Raw genomic sequence first — 27,001 nt, 5'->3', positions numbered from 1 at the left:
AGTGGCATGGCGGTCGGTCACATTCAAACTGCTTTATGCTTTAGGGCAAATCCTAAGGGAGATTTCCAATTCTCTCCCATGTCCTGCCTCAACTCTATTAGCTTTCTGCAGCTGGTTTCAGGGAGGCACTGAGATTATGTTTACTTTTCACCAGGAGAGAATATTAAGAAAGGATGAGGTATGTATTTAACGTTCCTGCTAGTTTCCCATATGTTCATATGGGAGTATTAATGCACCAACTTATATAGACAGTTGTATCTTTGCACCTCCTACTCTGAACAAACAGACGTTTTAGTCTCTATGTATAAATAGAGAAATCCTTCAGTAAGACCACCGGAGAAACAAAGTCTGCTTGCTTCCAAGCAGACTTGATGCTTGTCTCTCAACTGTAACTCTTATTTTGCTAACTAATTAATTACTTGTCTTCCTGTCTTCTTGAGGCTGCCTGAGCCACGCTCACAGCTTGTGGCCCGGTTTGATTCACATTGCACTCCTCCAACAGGCAGGTGACCCTAAGTGATAATTGCTTCCTTATCACCACTTTGCTAATCACTCTTAGTTGAAAGCCTCCTCTGGGCTTAATTTTCCCCCCACTCAGAGCTGTCCTCTGGAGTCCTGAGCATCTGCAGCTTCCTTGCTGACCTTCAGCTTTTTCTCTTCTCTGTCCTTTCATGAGTGATTGTGCAATCATGCACTCACTTCAGCTCTGTCTTTTTCCTCACTGAGGCTACTGCCACATGAGGATGGGGTAATATAATGTTAGCTGGTGTTAAACAGACCTTGTTTAACTCTTGACCATTCCAGCAACTTGTTGTGTGCCCTTGATGAAATAGCTTAATTCTCTCTGAGCGTCTTCTCCCTCTGAAAACTGAGGGTTATTGAGAAGACTTAAGTGGCATGACATATTTAAAGTGATGTGCACCTAGTAGGTGCGTGGTCACCAATGGTTCTCTGGCCAAAGGAATACATTTATTTCTCTGCTTGTTTTCTTAAACAGTCCTCCTCAAACTCCATACAGATCAAAATATAGACTATCGGCACAAAATCAGACATTTATTTTCTCCACATATGGTACTTTTCTTTTCTACAGAACATGATCTGTTTTCTTTCCATCAAAGTCTGCTCTTCTTACAAACACTTTGTTTGCCTTTTAAGATATTAATATTTCTCTCCTTAATTGCTTTAGAATTTTATTGTTGGAAGTTTTCATGAGCAATGTTTTGCAAACTTTTAAATTATCCATTAAGAATATTATAAGCTCCATCCAAGTTAGAGATTGTGCCTATTAATGCCTAGGATTTTTCTGAGTTCATAAGAGTGAAATTTTGCTTTAGTGATTGAACTTTGTTGTTTTATGTCAAAGGGTATGAGTTCCAGTTGTTGATGTTCATTCATTTGTGTGTTGCCAGGTGCCCAGGAAAAGACAAACTTGGAAGTCATTATTCTAGTAGGCACTGCAGTGATTGCCATGTTCTTCTGGCTACTTCTTGTCATCGTTCTACGGACCGTTAAGCGGGTAACAGAATAATTTTCCTTCTGTCCCATTCACATTAGTTTTCATGATTAATGAAAGCTGACTGGAGTTCTTTGAGTTGATTCTTTCCATTGTTATTGGCTCAATAGGCACAATTTTATTTCTATACAATAACGTTCTTACCCACTTGCTTTTGGCTGGACCACTGGGCTTTAATTGATAGAAGCAACTAGAGAAGAAATGGGCTTGGACTGTCTGGTGTAATTAAGATTTGAGAATTAAACTCTGAGCTCATTTGCAGGTTGAGGGGACACTGGGAACAGAATTATACTAGGACAACCCTCACACTCTATGAGCCATTTAGAAAATGAGACACCAAGAATGGGGCTTCTATAAAACAACAATAACAAGCACACAAAACAACAGCCAAACAACAGAGTGTGTGTGACTGGAAAGAGTAATGCTTTCCAGGCCAATGGAGGGGAACTGAAGACGGGCTACTTATCCATCGTCATGGATCCAGACGAACTCCCCTTGGATGAGCACTGTGAACGCCTGCCTTATGATGCCAGCAAATGGGAATTCCCCAGAGACCGGCTGAAACTAGGTGTGTTTTCAATCGATATTGATTTGATATTGGGTTTACTAGGCCATCTCATCCTCATTTAGGCTGATGATAGATCTAGTCTATTCAAGTGTTAGATTCTGGTTTAGAAAATTCATTTCATCTCTCGAATTTGAGTAATCATCCATTTAGTCACTGAGAAGTAGGCTCTGTATAATTGCTCAGAGCAGGACATTTGGAGAGTGAAGATAATGAGGACCTGGGAGAAGCCCAGTGAAGTGAAAGTCTCTCAGTTGTGTCTGACTCTGTCCCCCTCACATGGACTGTAGCCTGCTAGGCAACTCTGTCCATGGAATTCTCCAGGGCAGAATACTGGAGTGGGTATCCATTCGCTTCTCCAGGGGAATTTCTCAACCCAGGGATCAAACCCAGGTCTCCCGCATTGCAGGCAGATTCTTTCCCATCAGAGCCACCAGGGAAGAGAGAGGTATTAGATTACTAAGCCAGGACAAAGGGGTCAACAGGACTGTCCATGAAACCTGGGTGTATGGTCATCCCATCAAGTCAGAATCTCTGCCTATGGTTTCAGTAGTGATAAAGTCCACGTCTGTTTTGTTGTTAACTCTAGGTAAGCCTCTTGGTCGTGGTGCCTTTGGACAAGTGATTGAAGCAGATGCCTTTGGAATTGACAAGACAGCAACCTGCAAGACAGTGGCTGTCAAAATGTTGAAAGGTAAAAGCAAAACTATATGGTGATATGTCCCTCTATCTGTTTCATCCCGTCCTTTAAACATGATGAAAGGCTTGTATCAGTGGCTTTGTGGCTAGATGGCTCCACTAGCCAAACTTGCAGCCAGACTATATAATGCCTTTGGGCAAACTGGATGAAAAGTTCCTCTCATGCCAGGGTTCATGGCCTGGCAGGCAAAGCTGGGATAGATTTCAGCTACCCTACTACTGCCCCACCTTGCCTGAGAGCCCTCGTACAAGAAACGGCTTTTACAACTATGTATATATTTAGTTGCTGGGCCATAGGAAAATAAATGCTTGGTTACTTCAAAATTGTGTTTTAGTGTACTGTGGTGCCTTAACAAGAAAACTATAGACAATCAAGAAGCAGAAAGAGAAATGTGATCTAAGAAGTAAAAATAGTAGCCATGTTCCCTAGAACTGGAGTATATAAACGATAATATGCAAAAGAATGATTGTGCTGGGGAAAAAAGGATTATGGGTGACATTTTAAGAATTAAAAGTTTCATAAACAGTTGTTGGGGGCTTCCCTGGTAGCTTAGAGGTAAAGGATCCACCTGCTAATGCAGGAGACACGGGTTTTATTCCTGGGTCAGGAAGATCTCCTGGAGAAGGAAATGGGAATCCACTCCAGTATTCTTGCCTGGGAAATCCCATGGACAGAGGAGCCTGGCGGGCTACAGTCCATGGGGTTGCAAAAGAGTTGGACATGACTTAGGAACTAAACAATAACAGCAAACACTTGTTAAGCCTGATAGTAATGGTATTCTGGTCTTCCCATTTTAATTGGGGGAGGTCATGCCTCTAAAGCTCTGTGCTAGAATTGTGATGTGCTTTCACTGATGGAGACAGTGCTGCTGATCCTCTGCCAGTAGATCTTGTGCATTTTGAAGCCATCTCTCTCCTTTCGCCTTTTCTGCCTTGTGGACAAGGGGGTGTGTAATTTTGAGGTGGCTCATCAGGGTCTGAGGTGTGGACCATGTCTGTGAATCACAGTGAAGTGTAACCCGTCTGGACAGGATCAAACTCACAGTCTTAGCCTCATCAGCCTCATGTGCCAACTGGCTTTGCCAGCTGGCCCTTGTTAAGTTTCCTGCTCAGCACAGATTGATGGGAACTTCAGCAGTTCCATAACACATGAGGATATTTAATACATGATGTTGCTTCCTTATGAGGAAGCACTGAAATAATCAGGCCCTAGGAAGCATGGTAAACCTGATATGTGAAAATCCACTTTTGTAAAAGAAGAAAATCTGGGCATGATTTCATTTGCAGATATATTTCTCCACTTTGCAAGAAGACCTCACAGTGGCTTCCTTCAAATGTCAAGCATTGTGGGTGCATTTAAAGAATCTGATCTAGAATTATAAAATATAACTTATATTTGTCTTTTAATGTAGCTAGTCTGTAAATTGGCCCATAGTTATATTATCCCTGGAGGGCGAGTTGCACAGATGCATGCAGTGTGGCATTCATCCTCCTAAGGTAATGCCCTCATGTTTGATTGCCATCTTTGTTCTGTGTCTGTAGAAGGAGCAACACACAGTGAACACCGAGCCCTCATGTCTGAACTCAAGATCCTTATTCATATTGGCCACCATCTCAACGTGGTCAATCTTCTTGGTGCCTGTACCAAGCCAGGGGGTGAGTGTCTATGGATGGCTCTGGTTGTGGGATTTCAGCATATCCTTTTCTGCTGGTATTTGAGGGAACCACCCAACTCCCATGGCCTTGGTTTCCTTAAGTTAGGAAACTTTGGCAGATTCCTAGATATAAACATATTTCATGGAGATTTAATGGGAACTATAGATTATTCTAGAACTTCCTATGAATTAAAAAATGCCGTATCACTATATTACAGTTTGCTTCCTATGTAAAAGGTGTTCAGAGGAGAAAAGTAAACTTCTTCCCAAATTTGAGAGCAAAGGAATTTAAGAGTAGTACCCCCTAAAGTGAAATCAGCTCAGGTGATTGTGTGGAAAAGCAAGTGGGTGGATTTTCTTCTGAAATCTTGACTAATCTTTTATGGAATTGCCTGTTAGAAAAAGAAGAAAATTACAATGTAAGGGAATGGCAAGCAGCTGATTTCTGTGATCCTGCTTCCAGGGAAAGGTTGTAGCCTTGTCTATGATGTTTTCTGACTCATTGATGTATTAAAAACACTTGGTGAGAAACATGAGTGAAAACACATTTTTCTTTCTTGGCATGCTGTGCTGTCTGCAGGGCCACTCATGGTCATTGTGGAATTCTGCAAGTTTGGAAACCTGTCAACTTACTTAAGAAGCAAGAGAAATGAATTTGTCCCCTACAAGGTATGTCATTTTCAACCTCAACTGTGGCCACACTGTAAAGCAGAGGAAAACTCAAAATGGTACAGATGAATTGTTTTGGTAAAATCCTGCGAGGAACTTGTGAGGAATCTTTTTGTGTTACTTTCTTAGCTGTTGTATTTTTCTCTTTTACCTTCTGGAGGATACATTGTGTGTTTGTTTTTGTGAGTGTAATCTACTGACCCATTATAGGTGATGCTGAATAGGGGAAGGTGGGTGACTAAGGAAAAAGAATGAGAAGGGGAGAACAGCTCAGGATTATTCTGTCTCTTCCTTGGCCATATTTGGCCCTATCGAGTATCAATCTCACTGTCAAAGTGCCCTCATGTTGGAAGTGTGTCTGAGGGAAACTGCAAGCAAGGCCTTTATCTCTAAGTTAAAAAGGAACCAGGCTTTATGGAAGAAAATATATTATGTAGCACACCTGCCCAAAATTTCAGCTCAGAGATTTCATGATCCTAAAATTGATGTCCCTCATCTTCTTCTAATAGTTACAATTGCTTCTGTAAGTTTATATCTTAGAGATTTTCTGGTATTTAAGGAGTTTGTTCATCTGTTTCTTTATAGACCAAAGGGGCACAGTTCCGGCAAGGGAAAGAATACGTTGGGGAGATCACCATGGATCCTAAACGCCGCTTGGACAGCATCACCAGCAGCCAGAGCTCAGCCAGCTCTGGGTTTGTTGAGGAGAAGTCCCTCAGTGACGTGGAGGAGGAGGAAGGTACCTGCCATTGCTTCCTGCATGCCGAATACATGCTCTTGTGAGAACAGACCAGGTGACGGGATGTGACAAAGAATTTTGTCCTGGAAAAGTCTTACCTAGTATTTGGAAGAGACCTAAATTTCTAGAAGGCTTCCATTCAGTTTCTCCAAAAGTGAAGGGCGGAAGGTTTAAAGAAGCAGTGGGCTAGATTCTGAGTGGAGCATGGCTAGCCTGAGAAATCTTGGTCTTCTGGGAGAGCTAGGCAGTTGGCAATAGTCAAACCAGTGCTCTTCAAGAGTTGGTTCAACATGTGTCAGCAGGAGAAGCTCAGTGCAAAGGAGACTCCCTGGTGGCTGATCAGCCTCCCCATTATCCACAGGGGTTCAGCCCCACCTTGTTTGCTTTAGCAGTACAACAGAAGTCCTTCAGTTAATCATACCCAACCTTTTCCAAGGCAGCGTAGGCATCTATTGTTTCTACCCCATCCCAAGTGGCTTATCAAGTCTTCCATACTTCTTCAGAGAAGTCTTGGCAAATACCTGTTTCTTTATCCACTTATGCTTCCAGTGATATTTTCAGTCAGTTCAGTCGCTCAGTCGTGTCCGACTGTTTGTGACCCATGAATCGCAGCATGCCAGGCCTCCCTGTCCATCACCAACTCCCAGTGTTCACTCAGACTCACGTCCATCGAGTCAGTGATGCCATCCAGCCATCTCATCCTCTGTCGTCCCCTTCTTCTCCTGCCCCCAATCCCTCCCAGCATCAGAGTCTTTTCCAATGAGTCAACTCTTCACATGAGGTGGTCAAAGTACTGCAGTTTCAGCTTTAGCATCATTCCTTCCAAAGAAATCCCAAGGCTGATCTCCTTAAGAATGGACTGGTTGGATCTCCTTGCAGTCCAAGGAACTTTCAACAGTCTTCTCCAACACCACAGTTCAAAAGCATCAGTTCTTCAGCACTCAGCCTTCTTCACAATACAACTCTCACATCCGTACATGACTACTGGAAAAACCATAGCCTTGGCTAGACGGACCTTAGTCGGCAAAGTAATGTCTCTGCTTTTGAGTATGCTATCTAGGTTGGTCATAACTTTTCTTCCAAGGAGTAAGCGTCTTTTAATTTCATGGCTGCAGTCACCATCTGCAGTGATTTTGGAGCCCCCAAAATAAAGTCTGACATTGTTTCCACTGTTTCCCCATCTATTTCCCATGAAGTGATGGGACCGGATGCCATGATCTTCGTTTTCTGAATGTTGAGCTTTAAACCAACTTTTTCACTCTCCTCTTTCACTTTCATCAAGAGGCTTTTTAGTTCCTCTTCACTTTCTGCCATAAGGGTGGTGTCATCTGCATATCTGAGGTTATTGATATTTTCCCAGCAATCTTGATTCCAGCTTGTGTTTCTTCCAGTCCAGCGTTTCTCATGATGTACTCTGCATATAAGTTAAATAAGCAGGGGGATAATATACAGCCTTGACGGACTCCTTTTCCTATTTGGAACCAGTCTGTTGTTCCATGTCCAGTTCTAACTGTTGCTTCCTGACCTACATATAGGTTTCTCAAGAGGCAGGTCAAGTGGTCTGGTATTCCCATCTCTCTCAGAATCTTCCACAGTTTATTATGATCCACACAGTCAAAGGCTTTGACATAGTCAATAAAGCAAAAGTAGATGTTTTTCTGGAACTCTCTTGCTTTTTCCACGATCCAGCGGATGTTGGCAATTTGATCTCTGGTTCCTCTGCCTTTTCTAAAACCAGCTTGAACATCAGGGAGTTAACGGTTCACGTATTGCTGAAGCCTGGCTTGGAGAATTTTGAGCATTACTTTACTAGCGTGTGAGATGGGTGCAATTGTGTGGTAGTTTGAGCATTCTTTGGCATTGCCTTTCTTTGGGATTGGAATGAAAACTGACCTTTTCCAGTCCTGTGGCCACTGCTGAGTTTTCCAAATTTGCTGGCATATTGAGTGCAGCACTTTCACAGCATCATCTTTCAAGATTTGAAATAGCTCCACTGGAATTCCATCACCTCCACTAGCTTTGTTCGTAGTGATGCTTTCTAAGGCCCACTTGACTTCCCATTCCAGGATGTCTGGCTCTAGACGAATGATCACACAACATCATGGTTATCTGGGTCATGAAGATCTTTTTTGTACAGTTCTGTGTATTCTTGCCATATGAGTGGAACTGTGCTCCCAGCCTAACTTCCAGAACCTCTTCCAGCTTCACGATATCCTGTATATCTGCTTCCCCCAGAAGGAGCAGAGACAGCCCCGTGGAGGAAGAGATTGGGCTTCTTGACATCTGGCTCTTCTTGAGGCATGAGCATAGAATAGTTCTGTTATGAAACAGTGGAAGAAACCCACTTCTCTTCCCTTTGACACGAGGCCACAGAACATTAAACTAACCTCTTTCCCCTAGAAGCCAAGCAGGCAGTGTGAGGTAGACTGTGGTCTAGAAAAGCATGGTGGGGTTGTCTAGAGCTCATATAACCCAGCACACACCGAGTGCAGCAGTCTCTGCCCCATCTTCTCTCTCACAAAATGGTGGCCAGTAAGCGGGAAACCCAAGAGCTTGAGGGAACCATTGGAGTAGAGGGGGTGTTGGCCTGGAATTTTGCCTTCATTTTTTTGGAAAAAGAAGAGGTTTCACTAATTTTTCATGGAGAGGCCTCCAGCCCTAAACACAGAAAGTCACTGAGAAAAAGATTCAAGTGTTTTTATTACTTACAAGGCTAGTATTACATCTGAGTTTTTATTTACTCTGGTATTTGTCTCCAGGAGAGAAGCCATGCCTTATCTTATCCGACCAAAGTTAAGAGATCATGTTGAAACACCCAGTAATGTCTTAGTGTTTATTTGTACCACTTGCCCGGAAGTAAATACCATGAGTTTATATAAATTTATCTTTCTTTCGATGTTCCTGTCATCTCTGGTTCATATCCTTGAAGGAAAAAAAGCATCCTCACAGGCCTGATTTAATGTGTTTATAGCATTTTCTCAGCTTGAAAGTGAGAGAAGTAAATATATTTTTGGTATTTTTAGTTATCCGTTGTAGATTATAATTTGACCTTTGGCCTTTATCCTAGGACAAAGCTTAGAGAGAATAGATTCAATGACCCTGGAGATTGTTGTTTTATTTTTAGAGTTCTTGATATGAAGCTATTGTTTATCCCTCTGGGTACGTGAAAAAAACAAGTTTAAAACAGCAAATTTGTAAAAGCCCTCTTCTACCTCCCTGTTATCTATGCCAGTTTTACCTCCATTTTGCCTCCTGGATTTGTTCGCCCAATTTGGCTAAAATGGAAAAAACCAATATTTTTGCTAAAGGGTTTGATGAGGGCTAATAATATACCGTGGTTCAGCATATTTACAGAAAAGAGAAGCATTCCTGACATTTAACTCCCAATTTTAAAAATGAAGATTACTCTATTAAGCTTAGAAACAAATACTTTCTGACTGAAATACCAATCTCTGTGCTTCTGTATCTTCTGACAGTTTCTGAAGATCTGTACAAGAACTTCCTGACCTTGGAGCATCTCATCTGTTACAGCTTCCAAGTGGCTAAGGGCATGGAGTTTTTGGCATCACGGAAGGTGAGACAGAGTATCTCTTTACGTCACAGATTTAGAAATGAGATGTCCAGTGCCAGCCATTCATGTTTGTCTGGAACAGTAATTCATTCGCCACTCTTGGGACTGTTAAGAGAGTCTATTGGGGAGGTTCCATTTCTACTCATTAAAGAGATATTAGGAGCTCGTGAAATTAATTCATGTGATAAATAGCTTCCAAGTGTCAGCAGTCTCCTAGGCCAGGGGTCCCCACCCTCTGGGATCTAATGCCTAATGATCTGAGGTGGAGCTGATGTAATAGAAATAAAGTGCAGACAGAATAAACGTAATGCACTTGAATCATCCCCAGACCATCCCCCAACTCCCAGTCCATGGAAAATTTGTCTTCCCCGAAAGTGATCCCTGGTGTCAGAAAGTTTGGGTTCTAAGCACTAAGAACACTGTGTGGGCAAGTAAACAGACTGTCTACCTGCATGGAGATTATGTTCCAGTGGGTGAAACGAACAATAGAAACAAGTGAAATACCTAGTGGTTTAGATAAGAATAGGTGCTGTGTAGAAAAACAAGCAAGAAAGAGTTATAGAGTCTGTAGGAGCTGTATGTTTGTATGTGCAACTGCCTCTCTCTGAACACTGATTTTAAACTGAGTGGACATGGCTTGAGGGAAACATGGAATTTGAGCAATGGCCTAGAAGAGGTGAAGGGCTGAGCCTTGCAGATATCTTGGCGTAAGAGAGCCTATTTTTCCTTTCTTTTACATTCATCACCATCCATCAGAAAGTATTTGTTAGTAGTATAATTAGAAACCAGGAAGGACAGACTTTAGAGAGAGCAATTGAAAGAGCTAAAATTAGAAAAGTAGGCTGAACAAAGGCTGAGGTGGGTACGTGACAAGTCACAAACATTCCAAAGGTTGTAAACATCGTGGAGGGAGTGAGGTTGAAGTCACCACCCTGAAAAGAGTAAAGTGGCTGGTTTTACATGAAACAAGACAAATTCAAATCAAGTTTCAGGAAAAATGATCATTTGATGGAATGCATTTGCTGCAGCCTACTTGCAGAAGAAGGACTTAACATTTTTATTTTGTTGTTTGTTTCTAAATTAGGGTGAAATCCCTCAGCCATGTCTTTTTCTGGAGTTTAAAGCTTGTCACAGCTTTCAGAGCCTCAGGATCCCAGAGGTTTCTGCCTGGGAACTCTTGTCTTCTCGCTCCCAAGGAGAAGGGAGAGAAGTGGAATCTTAGAGGATTTTCCCAAAGAGAAAGGCTTTCTGCCCTTCTTGATGATTTTATTTTACTATGTTTTAAAGGCCAGAGCCTGCCATTTAGTCAGGGCTCCTTTCACAGGGAAGGGAATGGAGGGTGGAGGAGAGGATTCTTTCACTTCCCTGCATCTACCAGCTGATTCTTGAATAACACCTGGTTGCTTCAAAAAAGGAAGATCTTTGGTAGGGCGTGGATAAGGAAGTAGGAAGGACTGTGTTTTTTGGAGTCTCCTGGCTTGCTTAATCATACTATAAAATGTGCTTTGTAAAAAACTTTTTTGAAACTTGTATAGAATTTTTTTCTCCATTTACAGTTATTGCAAAATACTGGCTATATTTCCTGTGTTATACAACATATCCCTGTGCCTTGCTTGTTCAGAGGAAAAGTGCTATAGAGATGCAAGGTGTGTGGTCCCTCATGCGTGGCTCACACATTACTGTTCCACAGACCTAAGAGTTTCTCATCTGAGGCTTTCATTCATTTCTAAATGTTCCCCAAGGCTCTTGTTCCGTCACAGATCTGTCCAGTAGAGATAGAACTGCTTAGTGTAGGAAGTTAGATAAGTTAGGAGATGCATAGAAGAGAGAAACTGAGGGACAGAAAAGAGTAGAAAGAGAGCCAAGGAGAATTGGCTTTTCCTTTTGTGTGCATCAGAGAATCTCCTTGATGGGCGAGAGGCTGAGAGTGCCTTCATTGGCTTCTGCGATAAGCCAGCACTTTGAAAACAGGATGAGCCCCACTCAGAATTGTTTCTCAGAGCTGGTCCAGCTTCGGTTACATATGAAGTGGAGAAACCAACAAAGGGCCCCAAACCAAGGAGAGCCCCTTGTTTCTGATTCCGTGCATTCATTCATTCTAGGGCCTCCTTAGAATAACACATTTTAACCGTATATGGTGCCAGGCAAAAGGGATGTGTGGATGTGACCAGAAACACATTCTTAATTGTGCCCAAAGAAGTCTATTTATGACTCCATCAGCATGCTATAATTTGATTATTTAGTTCCAGAGTCCGAGGCTGTTATGGAATAAGCAGATGTGTGTCTCAGTGAAACTCAAAGACTTTTTTCCCAAGTGTTGATAAAAGACGTTAACCTAGTGCTTGTTAATCAGTTGGTTTTCTGATGTGGGTTTTTTTTTTTTTTTTTTAAAGCATGAGGTCACCACAGATGTCGAAGAGATCAGCTAGGCTGAACTCTAACGCACACAATTCTTTTTGCAGTGTATCCACAGGGACCTGGCAGCGCGAAACATCCTCTTGTCGGAAAAGAACGTGGTTAAAATCTGTGACTTTGGCTTGGCCCGGGATATTTATAAAGACCCAGATTATGTCAGAAAAGGAGATGTAAGTTTCAAAGATGCACCCTGCGATCTATTAAGTTGCAGAATCCAAACTCTCCTGGGCCAGCCTGAGAAGCTGTGTGCAGGGATAGTGGAAGTTTTTTCTTCAGGTTTTTGCCAAGTTGGGTTTTCATTCTTCGTCTTCTACCCCTACAGGCTCGCCTCCCTTTGAAGTGGATGGCCCCAGAAACGATTTTTGACCGAGTGTACACAATTCAGAGTGACGTGTGGTCTTTTGGTGTCCTGCTCTGGGAAATATTTTCCTTAGGTAAGTCCCTTCTCCTTGTTCCTCCATCTGTGCTGCAAAGAAAATGGTAAAATCAGTTACTCCTGTATCTCACCTTCACTGGGTGAAACTTACTTGGAAGCTTTGGGTTATAAAAATCTTAAAAAGAGAGAGAGAAAGAAAGGGGGAGAAAGATACACGTGTGAAGAAGGTGTGAGTCAGGCTCATATATATGTGAATTAGACTCAGGGATTTCCCATTCCTGTTTTCTTTCAGGTGCTTCTCCGTATCCTGGAGTCAAGATTGATGAGGAATTTTGTAGGCGACTGAAAGAAGGAACTAGAATGAGAGCCCCTGATTACACCACACCAGAAATGTAAGGTTTTACGCTATTTCTCTATCCCCCTTCTTTACTCACAAAAATCCTCCCTGCCTAGAAGACTTTCCATTCTGTGTACCTCCTTTGTGGCCCAGTGTATGTCTTACTTCTCCCTTGAAGTCTTCCTTGATAATCTCAACCAGAGTCATCCTTCTTGAAATGACAGCAGTTTATCTGTACGAACCAGTCAGTCTTTACTAGATGTTGCTTTATGACGTTTCCTTTTCTACACACACTTCATGCTCCAAGTGTAGGGCTCTATGTCCTACATAGTTTCATCTCCCTATTTAGCATCTTGGCTCATGGTGGACTCTTTATAAATGTTTACTCATTCAAGTGCTTATTTTCAGCATCAGATCAGGAGGAAGGAGGCAGTTGATGACATCAGTGTTTTGCTTCCCTAGGTACCAGACCATGCTTGATTGCTGGCATGGGGATCCCAATCAGAGACCCACATTTTCAGAGCTGGTGGAGCATCTGGGAAATCTGTTACAAGCTAATGCTCAACAGGTTTGTGACCTCCATGCAAGAAGCTTCTGCAGAGAGTACTTAGCTGTCCAGGGCCCTCTTGCTGCCTTCTCAGGGCCACCACACTGTCCTCTCAGCCACTGAATAAGGAGCCACATTCCAGATCTGAGCAGAAATGCTTTTCTAAAAGCCTTAATTGCCCCTTTAAACAGATGAGATCCTAATTCATAACCTGGCAGCTGATCACTTTTATTTTTACTGAGGTATATTTTGGTGTCTTCGGGTGCTCTTATGAAGTAAAAAAAGCAAACAAAGACAACAAACGAAACCCCAGAATTGAAAAAAACAAAACTTCGTTGATTAAGTGAATATCAACAGTGGGTGAATATCAACAGTGGACAGAATTTCAAGGAATTTTAAATACATTCTTCAGGCAAAAACATATCTGAATCCTGCAAAATAAATGTTCTGTTTTTTCCCCCTCCATGAAATTCCAGGCCCCCATAACTTCCATCACAGGATTTTATTGTAGTCTTTACCCTTAGAAAGTTATTTACTCTCCAGTCAACACCTCTTACCACAGCGAATGGAAGCCAATTTCCTCCTGCTTTTCTTCTGAACAGCTGGGGGACAGTGTGTCAAATCTGTCATTATCAATAAACCTCTCAAACACTGAGAAGTATCAAATTGCCCTTTATTTCTTTCTCTCTGATGAAATAATGTTAAGTTGTGTAACCTTTTCTCAGAAGACCCGTTTTCCTGCACATATATTGCTTTTCTTTAGACTGTCATCAGTTTTTCCGTTGCCTTGAAGTGTAGAGGCTAAAATTGGATGACATGCCCTTTAAAGGACCTGGCTGGTGTAGATGGGACTTTGTGAAGAAGTGATTTCTAAGCCCTGCGCAGCTCTGCCCGTTCTGTTGCTCCAGCTGTAACCACAGCCTGCGTACTTCTCTGTGTTTTGCCCATCTTGTGTTTTGTTAGTTCCTTAAGTATACTCTCATATACACATCCCTTTCAAGTGCCCTTGTGTTTTTGACAAGCCATTTTTAAATTTGTCTTAAAGTTTTACCTTCAGATATGAAAGCCACGTTCCCCATAAACAAGAAGCCCCCATGGGCTTTGTTTTTCATGTGAAGGCTCTTGAAGGACTGAAGCCATAACAATAGCACTCTGTGTTTATTGTTTCAGGATGGCAAAGACTACATTGTTCTTCCCATATCAGAGACTTTGAGCATGGAAGAGGATTCGGGACTCTCTCTGCCTACCTCACCTGTTTCCTGTATGGAGGAAGAGGAAGTATGTGACCCCAAATTCCATTATGACAACACAGCAGGAATCAGGTATGGTCTAAGGTCAACATCCCCTGGGGGGAAGGGGCTTCAAGGTCATCCTAGGGAGGTGGGTGGACGAAGAGCATCGTATGAAGTTGCTGCATTTCACTTGCACGTTCGCCCTTGGCCCTGAGAGGTCCTCCTTGAAGGGCGCCTGGGTAGGTGAATCTCTTCCCATCTGTGGTCCACATTGCGGCCGAAGCTCTTGCTTTCAGAATCCTAAGCCCTGCAGCTGCAAATAGCTGGAATGCCATAGTTTGTTAATCTCCAGAAAAAGAGACCGATTTTACAAAGACATCTGTATTTAAATTATCCCCATGTACTCTTTTATTAATGGGAATTAAACAGCTTAGGAAAGATTCAAGAAGGAAGAGTTCTCTGCGTTTATGAAAGCACACGTTTGCCTCTCTGGCTGGGATACAGTTGCCGTGGGGATGCATCCTGAATTAGACTGGACAGCACATCTTCAGAAGCCCCTCCCAAGTCTGATTTTCAGCATTTTATTTGCATAATGGGACTTCTGGGCTTATTTAAAACACATGCGCTGCAGTATTTTCCTGATTTGTAGAAGGGTTCTAAAGGCAGCTTTCTTTTTATTCTCTCCCAGCACCTGCGCATAAGGAAAGAGTTGATATGGTTTCTACAATATGATATTAAAATTGCCTTTCGTAAGCCTGGGACTACTTCACTTCACTTTGTTCCCGTTCCCACCCCTTTGGATGTTTTCCTCTTGTAACTGCACCCCTGACAATATAGGCCCAGCCTGCCCCCTTGAGTGCACACAGGCTGCAGGGGGCGCCTTCAGGTTCAGGGTCGGGGGTGGGGGTGGGGGGCTGGGGGGGAATGGAGCTCTAGCCTGTGGCGAGGGTGCCAGATGGCAGGTGGGGAGGCACCCTGGTCAGTGTGCCCTGTGGACTTGCATAGGGAGGGCAGCAGGAGTGCTGCCATGGGAGACAGGAAAGCTCAGAGTGGGTAGAAGCCAGCTAGTAAGCTGTCCATTCCATCTGTGTCAAGAACTTTTGGCATTTTTGAAAGAACTTTTTCTTACCAGGTTTTGCCACAGTTAGGCAAAGTAAATACTATTATCTTTTGATGTAAATGTTGAATATGAGACTCAGAGCAATTACCTGGAAGAATATGCTATTGTGGTTAAAGATCCAGATTTTAGAGTCAGAAGAATTGGGTTTCCCTAGTGGCCCAGATGATAAAGAATCTGCCTACAGTGTAGGAGGCCTGGGTCCGATCGCTGGGTTGGGAAGATTTCCGGGAGGAGGGCATGGCAACCCCCTCCAGTATTCTTGCCTGGAGAATCCCCATGGACAGAAGAGTCTGGAGGGCTACAGTCCAGGGGGTTGCAAAGAGTCGGACATGACTGAGTGACTAACACTTTGACTTCATAACTGGTTTGGATTCCCAAGTCTGCTCTTTGCAGCTCTGATCTAGGGCAAATTTTCAGTGTGACCTAGGCTGGGACACTGGTGTACAAAAATGATGACTTTGAGAATTACATGACATGAGTTTCTAACTGCCTGGTACCTGGAGAATACCCAATAAATAATAGCTATTATGTGAGCTGCTTAAAACACATCCCTGGGATGAATCCCATTCCTCTGAGATCTAACTCAGGGCTGTTTTCTCCCATACCAAGGAGGGGGCCTCAAATAGAAGGGGGAATGAAATGAAAATCTGAAAATCCATAGTTCCACCCTCATATTTAAAAAGTCCTAGTTCAAGTTTAACTGGCCTTCTGGTATGGTAATTATTCCTGCAACACTGTTGCCTTCTGCTTGATCAGAAAGCCATTTGATCATGAGCTGTGTTTCTTGGGTTTTCTGTGACCAGGTGGGGTGAGGACCCAGCCGGCAGCCTCTTGGCTCGCTTGGGCGCTTTGCATATGGTGCTGAGAGTTGATGAAGTCATGTATGTGTGATGGAAGTGCCAAATGCGATGCTGGATCTGAGGCAGGGCTGCTAACGTTTATCCCCAGAAGCGTGGACAAACGTGACATCACACTCCCAGTGCAGGCCTGGCTGCTATTTGCTGTCTGTGCTTTTTGAATTGGTCTTTGCAGTCCAGTTTCTCTTTTATCCAGCCATAATTTGAAAAATAAAATGGAAATTGGAATCTCTTGTCTGCATCCCCACTCAATCCCTTCCACTTTTTTCCCTTTTCTAAAAATAAGACGCCACGGTCACATTTTAATCATTTAGGTTAAAAGAGAGGCAGAGTCCAGGCGTCTACACACAGCACACTGCATTGCGATGCTCTCTTTTGGTTCTGCTTCCCTCAGGAGCAAGAGGAGAGGTTGGGGTGCCTCTCAGGGGACTTGTTCTGTTATCTTCGTGTTGCCAGTCAAAGAGGAGAGCCGAGGTGTCTTTCTCACTTTCTTCCTGCTTATAATTTTCAATTTCATTGTGTTATAAATAGAGCAGGACAGAGGCATCCCTGTGGGAGCCAACCTCCTGATTTTTTGCCCCATTAACTATTTTAAAAAATATTTGTTCAGCATTTATTTAGAGAAGAGGCTGAGAGGTATGTAGGGGAAGGGTGACGAGGGAGGACCACTAATGTCTAGACTCTGCTTTGTCTCTAATTTCCCTGTGGATCAGCTCCGGCCCCCAGTTTGCATGTTTCCTGCAAGAAAACACATCTTAATTGGGCTCATCTTCCTTACAGGGTAGTTTGGGGACCATCTGCGGTTGTTCCACTGTTTCCCCTGGGAGTTTCACCTCCCACTCCAAGCAGCTTATCAAAGACTTCTTTTCAGTTCTCTCCCAGAGAAAGGTTCTGGCACATACTTTTTTTTTTTTTTTCTTCTTATTTTGGTTAATTGCTAGTGATGATTTAAATGCTCCTTGTAGATTGATGCCAGGGACAGCCTGCTGGCTAGATGTTCCTAAATTTGGCTCTGATATTAGACTGCTTGAAATGAACCTGTCCTTTCTTCACCTTTTGTCTGTCTCACAGCCCACATTCCCCCTCCTCCACTCCATATCACTGCACGCTCAGTGCACACATGGAAGGGAGCAGGGCTGCACGCACATCAGGTGCTTAACAAAGAACTGAACAATCATATCCAGTGCCCTTTTCTCCCTTCTCCTTCCTAATGCTATTCCAAGGGCATCAATGTGGAGTGAGGTAAAAACAAACAAAAGCAACCCTGCATGGGCTCTAGAAACCTAAGTTTGAGCTCCAATTCTAGTTATTTCCTCCCTAAGCCATCACCTCCTCTTTTCCAAATAAGAAAGAAGAAAAACCTACTGTGTAGATTTGTTAAGAACAGATGCAACAATGTATATGAAAATGCCTTGTCAACTGGGACTGGCTGAACAATGTTTGAAATTATTGGGCTCAGAAATCAGGAAAGTAGCCTTTCTAAGGCAGCTGCATTACTGTCCAAGCTCACCAACTCTACTTGATGCTGCAACCCAAATACCTCTGGAATCTGTCTACTTCTCAGATAAGTGGAACAGCTCCCTAATTGATCTCATGATTTTTGGTCTTACCTTCCTGAACCCAGAGTCATCTTTCTAAAAAGTGTTTCTGACTTTGTCAATCTCATGCTTAAAATTCTTCAGTGGCTGCTCATTGCCCTCAGGATGATAATCCAGGTAGTCTAGTTATGTGATTTTGGACAAGTTCCTTAACCTTTCTATGTCTTAGTTCCACATCTGTCGTTGGGCTCATGATACCCACCTAGAGAAGTACCATGGAGATGCCATGAGACAGTGGTTGAGGATCATTTGACCCAGTGCCTGGCACATGGGAGTCTCAATAGAGGGTTCCTGAATGAGTGAATGAATGAATGATTGACTATGGTACCAGTAATTTGGTAGAACTATCACTTTGGGGGACTGGATCTAAGAGAAGTAGGGTTTTCAGTCTCCTTATTTTTAATACATTGTGTCCTCTTTCCCGTGGGGTTTCCTGAGTGAGGATGTCACTGGTGAACCTCATTCTCTCTTTGTAGAGGAAAAACCAACCTCCTCGGGCAGGGGAGGAAGACTTGGTTTCCATTATCCTCCTTTGCCCAAATGAGTCCTCTCTTCACTTGGGCACAGAAAACACAAGGAATATGCAATATATCTGGAAGGCTGCTAGGATGGGAAGTACAATGGGATTCAAGTGAAGAGTGAATTTGCTGTCCCTTCCTATGAAAAAGACTGCTTCTCTCCACTTGGGCTGATTTTCACAAAATCACTCCGACTCACCCAAAGTCACATGGTAGGGGAAAAAGCACCCCTAAGGAACAGGTGATGTGCTGTCTGTTCTGTCCTCTGGACTCTTGAAAGAAACTGGTAGTCTTTGGAATTCAAAGGAGGAAAACAAGCTTTGGTTGATGGATCATCACTCTTTCTAAGATCCTTTACCGCCCACCGCTGATCACCTCATTCATCCTCCAGATATCTTTGTGAGTGAGGGAAGGAAAGCTTTGGCCTGAACATCTTAAAGATGGGGAAACAGGGACATAGAAATATAATCGTGGCTTTCCCAAGTCTGTGAAATCCATGGTAAACTTGGAAATAGACAGAATATCTCATGATTCTCAAACTACCGCCCCAGGTCTGGGGGCCAAAAGTAGGAGATCGTGAAATTCAGCTCCCCTCTACCCATTAAGCCTCTATTACGTATAGCAAGAGAAGGTGGTTTCCAGAGTCTGCTGGGTTCAGCATCTTTTACTGAACCCAGTGAAATCTGGGAGTGCTTCCTCTACCCATCTTTCATGGAATGGTTGCTCTGTGGACGTTGTCTAGATAACTTGCCTAGGAGATGGCCAGAAAGATGTGAAACACTCGGCGATATGCTGAGAGCTTAGTGGAGGAATCGCAGGCAATCGGGAAGCCAAGTAGTAGGCGGACCACTGAGTCTGCTGTTATTGTCTTCAGTCCAGCCCTGGACCTCAGAAGTAAGATTCAAAGGAAAGGGGCTCATCTAGGCCCCTCCGTTATATTATACTTTTAAATGGACTTTCACAGGAAATTAAGCCTTCGGTGTGTGCTAGCAGAGATTTTTGTTTTGTTTTTCTTTTTCCAGAGGATGTTTTGAAGGTCGCTATTAAACTTGTGGTTCAAAGATAATGAACTTAGGTATCACTTGTGGAATCTGCAGTCAACTATACCACTACTAAAATATAAATATTTGTTCTTTTGCAGTCAGTATCTGCAGAACAGTAAGCGAAAGAGCCGGCCCGTCAGTGTAAAAACATTTGAAGATATCCCGTTGGAAGAACCAGAAGTAAAAGTCATCCCAGATGTAAGTACATCTTTTAAAAATAGTCTTAGAAATAATACCAAAGATGAAACATTAGCTAGATAAATATTAGCCTAAGCATTAGAGTCTTGGAGCCTCATTATGAGGGTGCCCTTGTAGGTATGTGTCTTGGGGTCAGTATAGTGATGGAAATTATTGGGCCACCTTGTTTTTTCCATAAGTGAAGCCCCTGGTTAAGGTTTAAGACAACTGAGCTTCATGCCCAATTCCACTGAAGTGTAAATAATATTATTGTGGAAAGAGGGATAGAAACGGGTCTCCTTAGCTTTTTCCTAAATTCCTCTCTTCTTCCAGGCCTGGGTCGATTGTGGAAGCAGTTGCTTCCTCTCATAGCCAGTATAGTTTCTGGCTGTAATACCTTTACCTGTCTCTGCAGAACATGAAAATGCTGTCTCAGAGATGGGTTAGGAAATCAGTTTGATTAAGTGATTGGTCAGTATATACACTCAATCAACTGTGCCATCTCATTGTCTTTTAAAAAGGACAGCCAGACGGACAGTGGTATGGTTCTTGCATCTGAAGAGCTGAAAACCCTGGAAGACAGAACCAAGTTAGCCCCATCTTTTAGGTAAGGTTCAGCCAAATAGAAAAGACAAATTTCAAAGGGAATTTTTGGAAGGAACTTAGGACTTTGAGCATAAATGCAGAGTTTTCCTTTTTTTTATATCTTTATCAGTTAGTCAAATTTGCATCAACCTAACTAATAAAGAACAGAAACAAACACATTATCTGGCAAGTCTAAAAAGAATCTGAAATAAGAGGATTTGGTTGCTTTTTACCAGATTTTATGTATACTAAGGAATTTCTGAGCATATTTGCTGTGGTCAATGGTTTGTGTGATATTGGCTAAGTGACAAAAAGGTCATTGGCTTGATCTTTAATAAAACTCTTGAGACAGTTAAAATCTTTGTGGACTCTACAGTGAAGGATTTTCAAACCTGAACAGAAATGGTGCACCTGTCCTTAAGTAAACCATTGTCTACTTGCTTAAGTTATTTAAATACTATTGGCTGAATTATTGAGTATTTAATTGTGGGGAAAACAGTGAATTTGGTTCTGAGTATAATATCTTCCACATGGTTCTATAGGAATTTGTAGTTGTTTTGAATAGATGTACCTGCTTTTATAGCTGGCTTCCTGTAGCTTCTCTGGTAGTTCAATCAGTAAAGAATTTTGCTTACAGTGCAGGAGACCTGGGTTCGATTCCTGGGTCGGGAAGATACCCTGGAGAAGGAAATGGCAATCCACTCCAGTATTCTTGCCTAGAAAATCTCGTGGACAGAAGAGCCTGGCAGGCTGTAGTCTTTGGGGTTGCAAGAGCTGGACATGACTTAATGACTAAACCACCTCCACCTGCTTTTAACTTAATAAATAAGAAACTCTGTATTTATAACAATAGTGGGATGTAGAATGGTTATTTATTTGCTGGCAGTTTCACTCTATGTATGATTGAGAAGATTTTGATCTACCTATAATCTAACTGTTGGATAAAATGGGAGCCCCCTTGCATTATTGAGTGATGCTCATGTTAAGAAAAAAAAAATTAAAATGTGCCATTGTGCAATTTTATCATTTGCCCTAGGCCCATGATGAGAAATTGTGAGAGCCAATTATATGTTTTATTTACCGATTCAAAGTATTTTATTTGCTTAGCAGTAACTATGTACCATTCCATTGTCTGAGACACTAAGTCCATTGTATTGAGGTTGGATTGAAAGAAAAGATACATTTCTAGTTATTTGAAATAACTTTTAAACCATATATGAACATAGAGTTAATAAAACCCTTTTTTGTTTTGTTTTGTTTTTGGTTTGTAACATGCATAGATTGGTAAAACACCTAGTAAGGGGCGAAATCACTATACTTCAGAATGACTTAAGCTCCACACAGCCTACACCCAGCTACAAAAGGCCTTTTTAAGCTTTTTTCTAAGCTTTGACATGATTACCGTCTGTCACAATTCCACGCCATTGAAAACATTTTCTGGTTGCTGCTGAGTGATCCAGTCCTCCATGCTTCCAAAGAATGTGGTTTTGATGAGTAAAAAGCAGTTTTTTGACATGTCTAGCTTGATTGTACACACACACTTCAGCTTACTAAAGTTTAAAGTTGCTCAAGAATTTTATTAACACCATACACGGGCCTTGTGATCCCCTACTTGGCAGTGTGTAACAAGTACCATTGGACTTTCAGAACATCCCAGTTTCCTCCCACGTCATGAAAGAGTCCCTTTGGCTCCTATTCTTGTACACAAACTTGTCAGTCTGCAAGGCCATAAAAAGGTTCCATTGGTTGGAGCCTTTGCATAATCCAAAAGAACTGCCTTTCATCTCATCTCAGGCTTGAAAGACTTGGACCCGAATAAGAGGACTTATCTGAAATTCAGATTTCATCCTAGTACCTGAAAATAGACATTGTCTGAGTAAACCTGCTATGTTGATTAACAAGTGGGAGGGATGGGCTGTTTCTCCAGGAAACTGACAGCCCACACGGGTTAGGGGATGGGGTTAGGATAAGATACACAAGAACTGCCTTCTCTCTGCCAACTTATTTGGTTGCCATCTCTTCCGCAGTGGACTGATGCCCAGCAAAAGCAAGGAGTCTGTGGCATCCGAAGGCTCAAACCAGACAAGCGGCTACCAGTCGGGATACCATTCTGATGACACGGACACCACTGTGTACTCCAGCGAGGAGGCTGAACTTTTAAAGCTGATGGAGATTGGACCGCAGGTTGGCAGTGCAGCTCCGATTCTCCAGCCTGACTCTGGGACCACACTGAGCTCTCCTCCAGTTTAAAAGGAGGCACCTGTGTCCCCCAGTCCTGGAAATCACACAAGAGGTGCTGCTCCGATTTTCAAGTGTTGTTCTTTCCACCACCAGGAAGTAGCCACATTTGATTTTCATTTCAAAAAAAGGACCTCAGACTGCAGGGAGCCGGTCCCCTAGGCATTTCCTGAGATGCTTGTGACCCAAGAATGTGTTTGTGTCTTCTCCCCGTGTTGACCTCATTCTTTTTTCATTCATTTAAAAAGCATGGTGGATGCACCCTACCCTGGGTTGCCCCAAGGGTTGCAGCAAAAGAAGTTCAAGAAACGACTTCACCCTCAGAAGTAGCAGCACCTGGGGAGCGGACACCTCATAAAACTAGAAGACAAACCAGGCAATGGAAGTGCTTTAGGTGTTGAAGACGCGAAAGACCTTTAGAGCTAAATCCATCTAGGAAGCTTTGCTTGTTGGAGCCACGTCTTGCCTGTGGGGTTTGGATTGATGGAAAGGAAGACGCTGACTTGCTTTGGGAGTGCCCTGGAACCTTCGCATGCCTTGTGTTGGCTCTGGTGTGGAGGTGGTGGACATAGGGTTTGTGAGGAAATGTAAAGGCTTCAGACAAGGTGACTGGTTTTAGAAGGTTGCGTGCTCTTCCCATTTGGGCTAAATGAGAGTTCCTTGTGCTGTTTCCGACTCCTAATGAGAGATCCTTCCGTTCTCTTACGTGTCTCCTGGCCAAGGCCCAGGAAGGAAATGAGGCAGCTCTGGCTCCTTGTCTCAAGACTGATCCTTTACTCAGGATGCCACAGAAAAGGACACTCAGACGGAGGCTCCGTGTCACGTTGAGGATTTCTGACTGTGTGAACCAGCTTCTGGTTTCTTCTGGATGGACACCTACCTGTCTGTCTTGATGTGATATGTCTGAGCCTGAATGCAGTAGATTCGGTGTGGAGCTGTGGTATCAAAGCTTCAGGAAGGGTTTTACTCTCTTATGCCTTCTCCCCTCTCCGAGTCTTCCCCACTCCCTTCAGTATTTTCCTGACTGTCCCTTCCCCACCTGCCCGCTCCCAGCCAGTCAGTATTCTAGTCATTTGACCTGTATGCCCTAGTAAAATATGATTCGGTTTGTTCACTCTCTGAGTAATTCTTAGCCAGATTTCAAAATTACCTTGTAGCTCAAGTTATAACAATACCTATTGTATTATTTAGACTTTTAACATGTAAAGCTCTTTCTACTGGTTCTGCCCTTATTCTTTTCTTTTTAAAAAAGATGTATTTTCTGTTTGGTGCCATAGTATGAGAAGCTGGGAGCAATGACTATAAAACATGCTATGGCACATATATTTATAGTCTGTTTATGTAGAAACAAATGTAATATATTAAAACCTTATATTATATATAATGAACTTTGTACTATTCACATTTTGTATCAGTATTATGTAGCATAACAAAGGTCATAATGCTTTTAGCAATTGATACCATTTTATTAAAAAAAAAAAAAGGCGAAAAACCTGAAGGAATCCTTTGCAAGGTTGCATCACTATACCCACCATGGGGAGGGAGAGTCCGACAGCGTTTCCTGTGGCTGTTTTTTCACTTGTTCTTTTACTCTTCTTATAAAGGATATTTTCATAAAATGCTTACATACTTTATAAACAAATGTATTGTTAGTTTAAAAAAATACAATGGTATACTACTATCACAGCTGTCTTGAGGGTGAATATTTCTGGCTTGAGGTATGATTGCTTCTCCCCCTCTTCTCCATAGCACAAATAATTCACACACACACCTACTCTTGTTAAATTCTGAGCACTTTTGAGATTCTTAAAGCATGGACTGAGAGATATGTGATAAGTACTCTAACAGCATTTCTGGCTCTCTAGTAACCCCCGTGCCTCTCAGAACAGCCAACCATGAAAATCAGGGACCGAGATATCTGAGGAAGGTGACCAGACCCAGCAGTGTAGGGAAGCTTGGAGCATTTTTATAGTTTTCAATAACGCTTTACTCTCTCCTTACGGGGCTTCGCTGGTGGCTCAGACAGCAAAAAGCTGCCTGCAGTGCAGGAGACGTAGGTTTGATCCCTGGGTCCAGAAGATCCCCTGGAGAAGGGAATGGCAACCCTCTCCAGTATTCTTGCCTGGAAACTCCATGGACAGAGAAGACTGGTGGGCTACAGTCCATGGGGTCGCAAAGAGTCGGACACTACAGTGTGACTAACACACACCATCCTTACAGTGTCAGAACCTCTGATCCAACATTGCCATTTTGAGTGATTACTTTCGCTTGAATTCAGTGAGTAGAGTTATCTAAAGATTATTGCCACTGAAGAGTAGTCCTATTCAAAGGGATTTTTTTCATAAAAGATTTTGAAATGTTTATATAGTCAAAAAATATGCCTATGTATATTTTTAAATGTCTTCTAAGTTTTAAAAATCATATTGAGGAAGATCTTCCCAATTCTAAAATAATGCACAACTCTTAATTGTCTTTTTTCTTTTATTACATTGAAATCCTTTGGGGATTTGAGAGTGAGGATGAGATGGTTAGGTAGCATCATCGACTCAATGGACATGAAGTTGAGCAAGCTCCAGGAGACATGAAGGACAGGAGAGCCTGGCATGCTGCCAGCCATGGGGTCACAGAGTTGGACCTGACTTAGCTACTGAACAGCAACAACAATGGACTGAGGTAGTGATCTAGCTTTGTTTCCTTCAAGCAGTTGTAGCAGCGTCATTTATTAAATATATCTCTTTTCCCCTGTGGTTGGGGAAATACACATTGTACCATTTTTCATACCCTATCATTTCACTCAGACGTTCTGTACAACTTTATGATGGAAAAGAGGGCAGTTCCAGGTTTGTGTGGCTCCTGGGCACTGCACTTACAGGTTGAGCCACTGGCTGGAGTTAGGGAGGCAGGGTCTTCTTAGAGATGCTAATCTGTAGATCAGGTCTGGTCTTATCTTTCCTATTGTTACAATGTTGTCCAGTAAATGAATGGAAGGAGAGTCTAGGCTATTCAAGATGGAGAAGACCTCACAGAAAAACAGAATTTTCTTCATTTTAAGAAAAAGAGATTTTGTTTCTCATAAGCGGCCCCTGGCACTGTTTCAGTGCCAGGGGTTTGGATTCAGTTGAAACTTCACACTTCATAAAGAAATGCTTTCAGCAACTCAGAATAATCCGGAGGGGAGGTTTAGCCCTCCCCTTCCTTCTTCTGTTTCCCATGCCCCTTGTTCTTAGCTCGTTTTCTCTCCTCATTTGCCCCTGTATTGAAAAGAACCTTGTAGCGTTTAAAAGTGCTTCCTGCATGGCCTTATTTTCAAAATTTTCACTGGAGATGTTTGGTGTGTTTTAGGTGAGGCCACGCTGTCTCCCCTTGGCTCCTGGCCGCTCTCATTTTCTCCATTGACTTGCTTTGTTCTTCTCCCTCCTCTCAAACCCGCTGTCCTTTCACCTTCTGTTTCTCTCTTTCCGCTAAACTTCCTCTCCTCTCAACCTTCCCACCTCCCCCACCACCAGCAGCCTTTCTCCCCAAACACACCACAGGAGAGAGGAGAGTGGTGGGAGGTTTAAGTTCATTACCCATAAAGTAGCTTTTCTTATCAATGCATATTCCTTTGTTTCAATGAAAGAAGAAAAGTAAAAATCTAAAACCCATCACTTTGTAGTTAGCCCAGTTTTCCTGTCTGCCCTAGTGTGTCTTAGAAGTCTCACTCAGATATTTATCACCTTGATTGTAAAATGTAGCAAACCCAAAGCTAATGCCTTTCAGAGAGTAGCTCTCTTTAAAAAACAAATTTCTCTATTTTTTTTTAATTGGCATATAATCAGAGAGTAGCTCTTAATATACAACTTTTCACATTTGTGTGCCCTTGTCCCATAGGGGCAGTAGGCATATCATGCCCAGGCTTTCAGGTAAGGAGTGAGCACAGATTAAAGGGACTTCCAATCTGTTTTTATAAAATTGTGTTTTCTACATGAGTCTCTCCCACAAAAGGGTTTAGACATAAGTAAAAATCTGCGCAGTCTTTGTGAAAGTAATTTTAAGCCTGATGTTTTTTGGGGAAAATTACAGAATGCTTCTACGTAATAGAGGTTAAAAAGGTAAACTAAAGACATTTACTCTGGTTTTGATCAGAATGAAAAGAAGAGAAATCTGAAGTAGCAACTTGGAGAGAAATATAACAGTCAAGTTAGCCTGAAATTCTGGAGCTGAAGTGGTAGAGCATAACAGACTCAGCTGAGGTCTGACTCAGAGATAAGAGCTCTGAGTTAGGGAAGACTTATTCTAAGGAAGACTATTGATAAGACGAGGATTACAGTAAACTGTGACAGATATGTGACGAGTGAATGTTAATGAGGAGACATCAAATTGTATCTTAGGTTGTTTTTTTTTTTTACAGCACAGTATATGACCTTTCTGTAATTTCTTGGTGCCTGTAGAACAGCATTACATTAGGTAGTTTCACTCATAGTTTGGTTAAAAAATAAAAGAATGAAAACATACGGTTTGATTTTCTTTTTATGTTAGTCTCACGCTTTGTTTACACTAAATACTTT

The 27,001-nt window shown here is 42.4% G+C and overlaps 1 protein-coding gene and 1 pseudogene across 2 annotated transcripts in view; one reads left to right on the top strand and one right to left on the bottom strand.

Moving 5' to 3' along the window:
- KDR (kinase insert domain receptor) overlaps positions 1-26,947 on the top strand; it is a 49,596-nt gene extending 22,649 nt beyond the window's left edge. Inside the window, 15 exon segments of one of the 2 annotated variants that reach the window (NM_001278565.2) lie at positions 1,410-1,516; positions 1,946-2,081; positions 2,668-2,772; positions 4,320-4,433; positions 5,013-5,101; positions 5,687-5,840; positions 9,317-9,414; positions 11,874-11,996; positions 12,149-12,260; positions 12,495-12,594; positions 13,002-13,107; positions 14,257-14,408; positions 19,553-19,652; positions 20,153-20,238; positions 22,244-24,498. In NM_001278565.2, coding sequence (NP_001265494.1) covers positions 1,410-1,516; positions 1,946-2,081; positions 2,668-2,772; positions 4,320-4,433; positions 5,013-5,101; positions 5,687-5,840; positions 9,317-9,414; positions 11,874-11,996; positions 12,149-12,260; positions 12,495-12,594; positions 13,002-13,107; positions 14,257-14,408; positions 19,553-19,652; positions 20,153-20,238; positions 22,244-22,466 — 1,805 coding nt within the window. In that variant the 3' untranslated portion in view covers positions 22,467-24,498. 2 annotated transcript variants of the gene reach the window in all.
- The window catches only part of LOC101116147 (mitochondrial-processing peptidase subunit beta-like), a 60,523-nt pseudogene continuing 59,156 nt past the window's right edge, over positions 25,635-27,001 (bottom strand).

The sequence above is a fragment of the Ovis aries genome, chromosome 6 (assembly GCF_016772045.2).
Source record: "Ovis aries strain OAR_USU_Benz2616 breed Rambouillet chromosome 6, ARS-UI_Ramb_v3.0, whole genome shotgun sequence".
NCBI classification, from domain to species: domain Eukaryota; kingdom Metazoa; phylum Chordata; class Mammalia; order Artiodactyla; family Bovidae; genus Ovis; species Ovis aries.
Note: the sequence above shows the minus strand (reverse complement) of the source record. Positions and strands in the feature narration are given on the sequence as shown.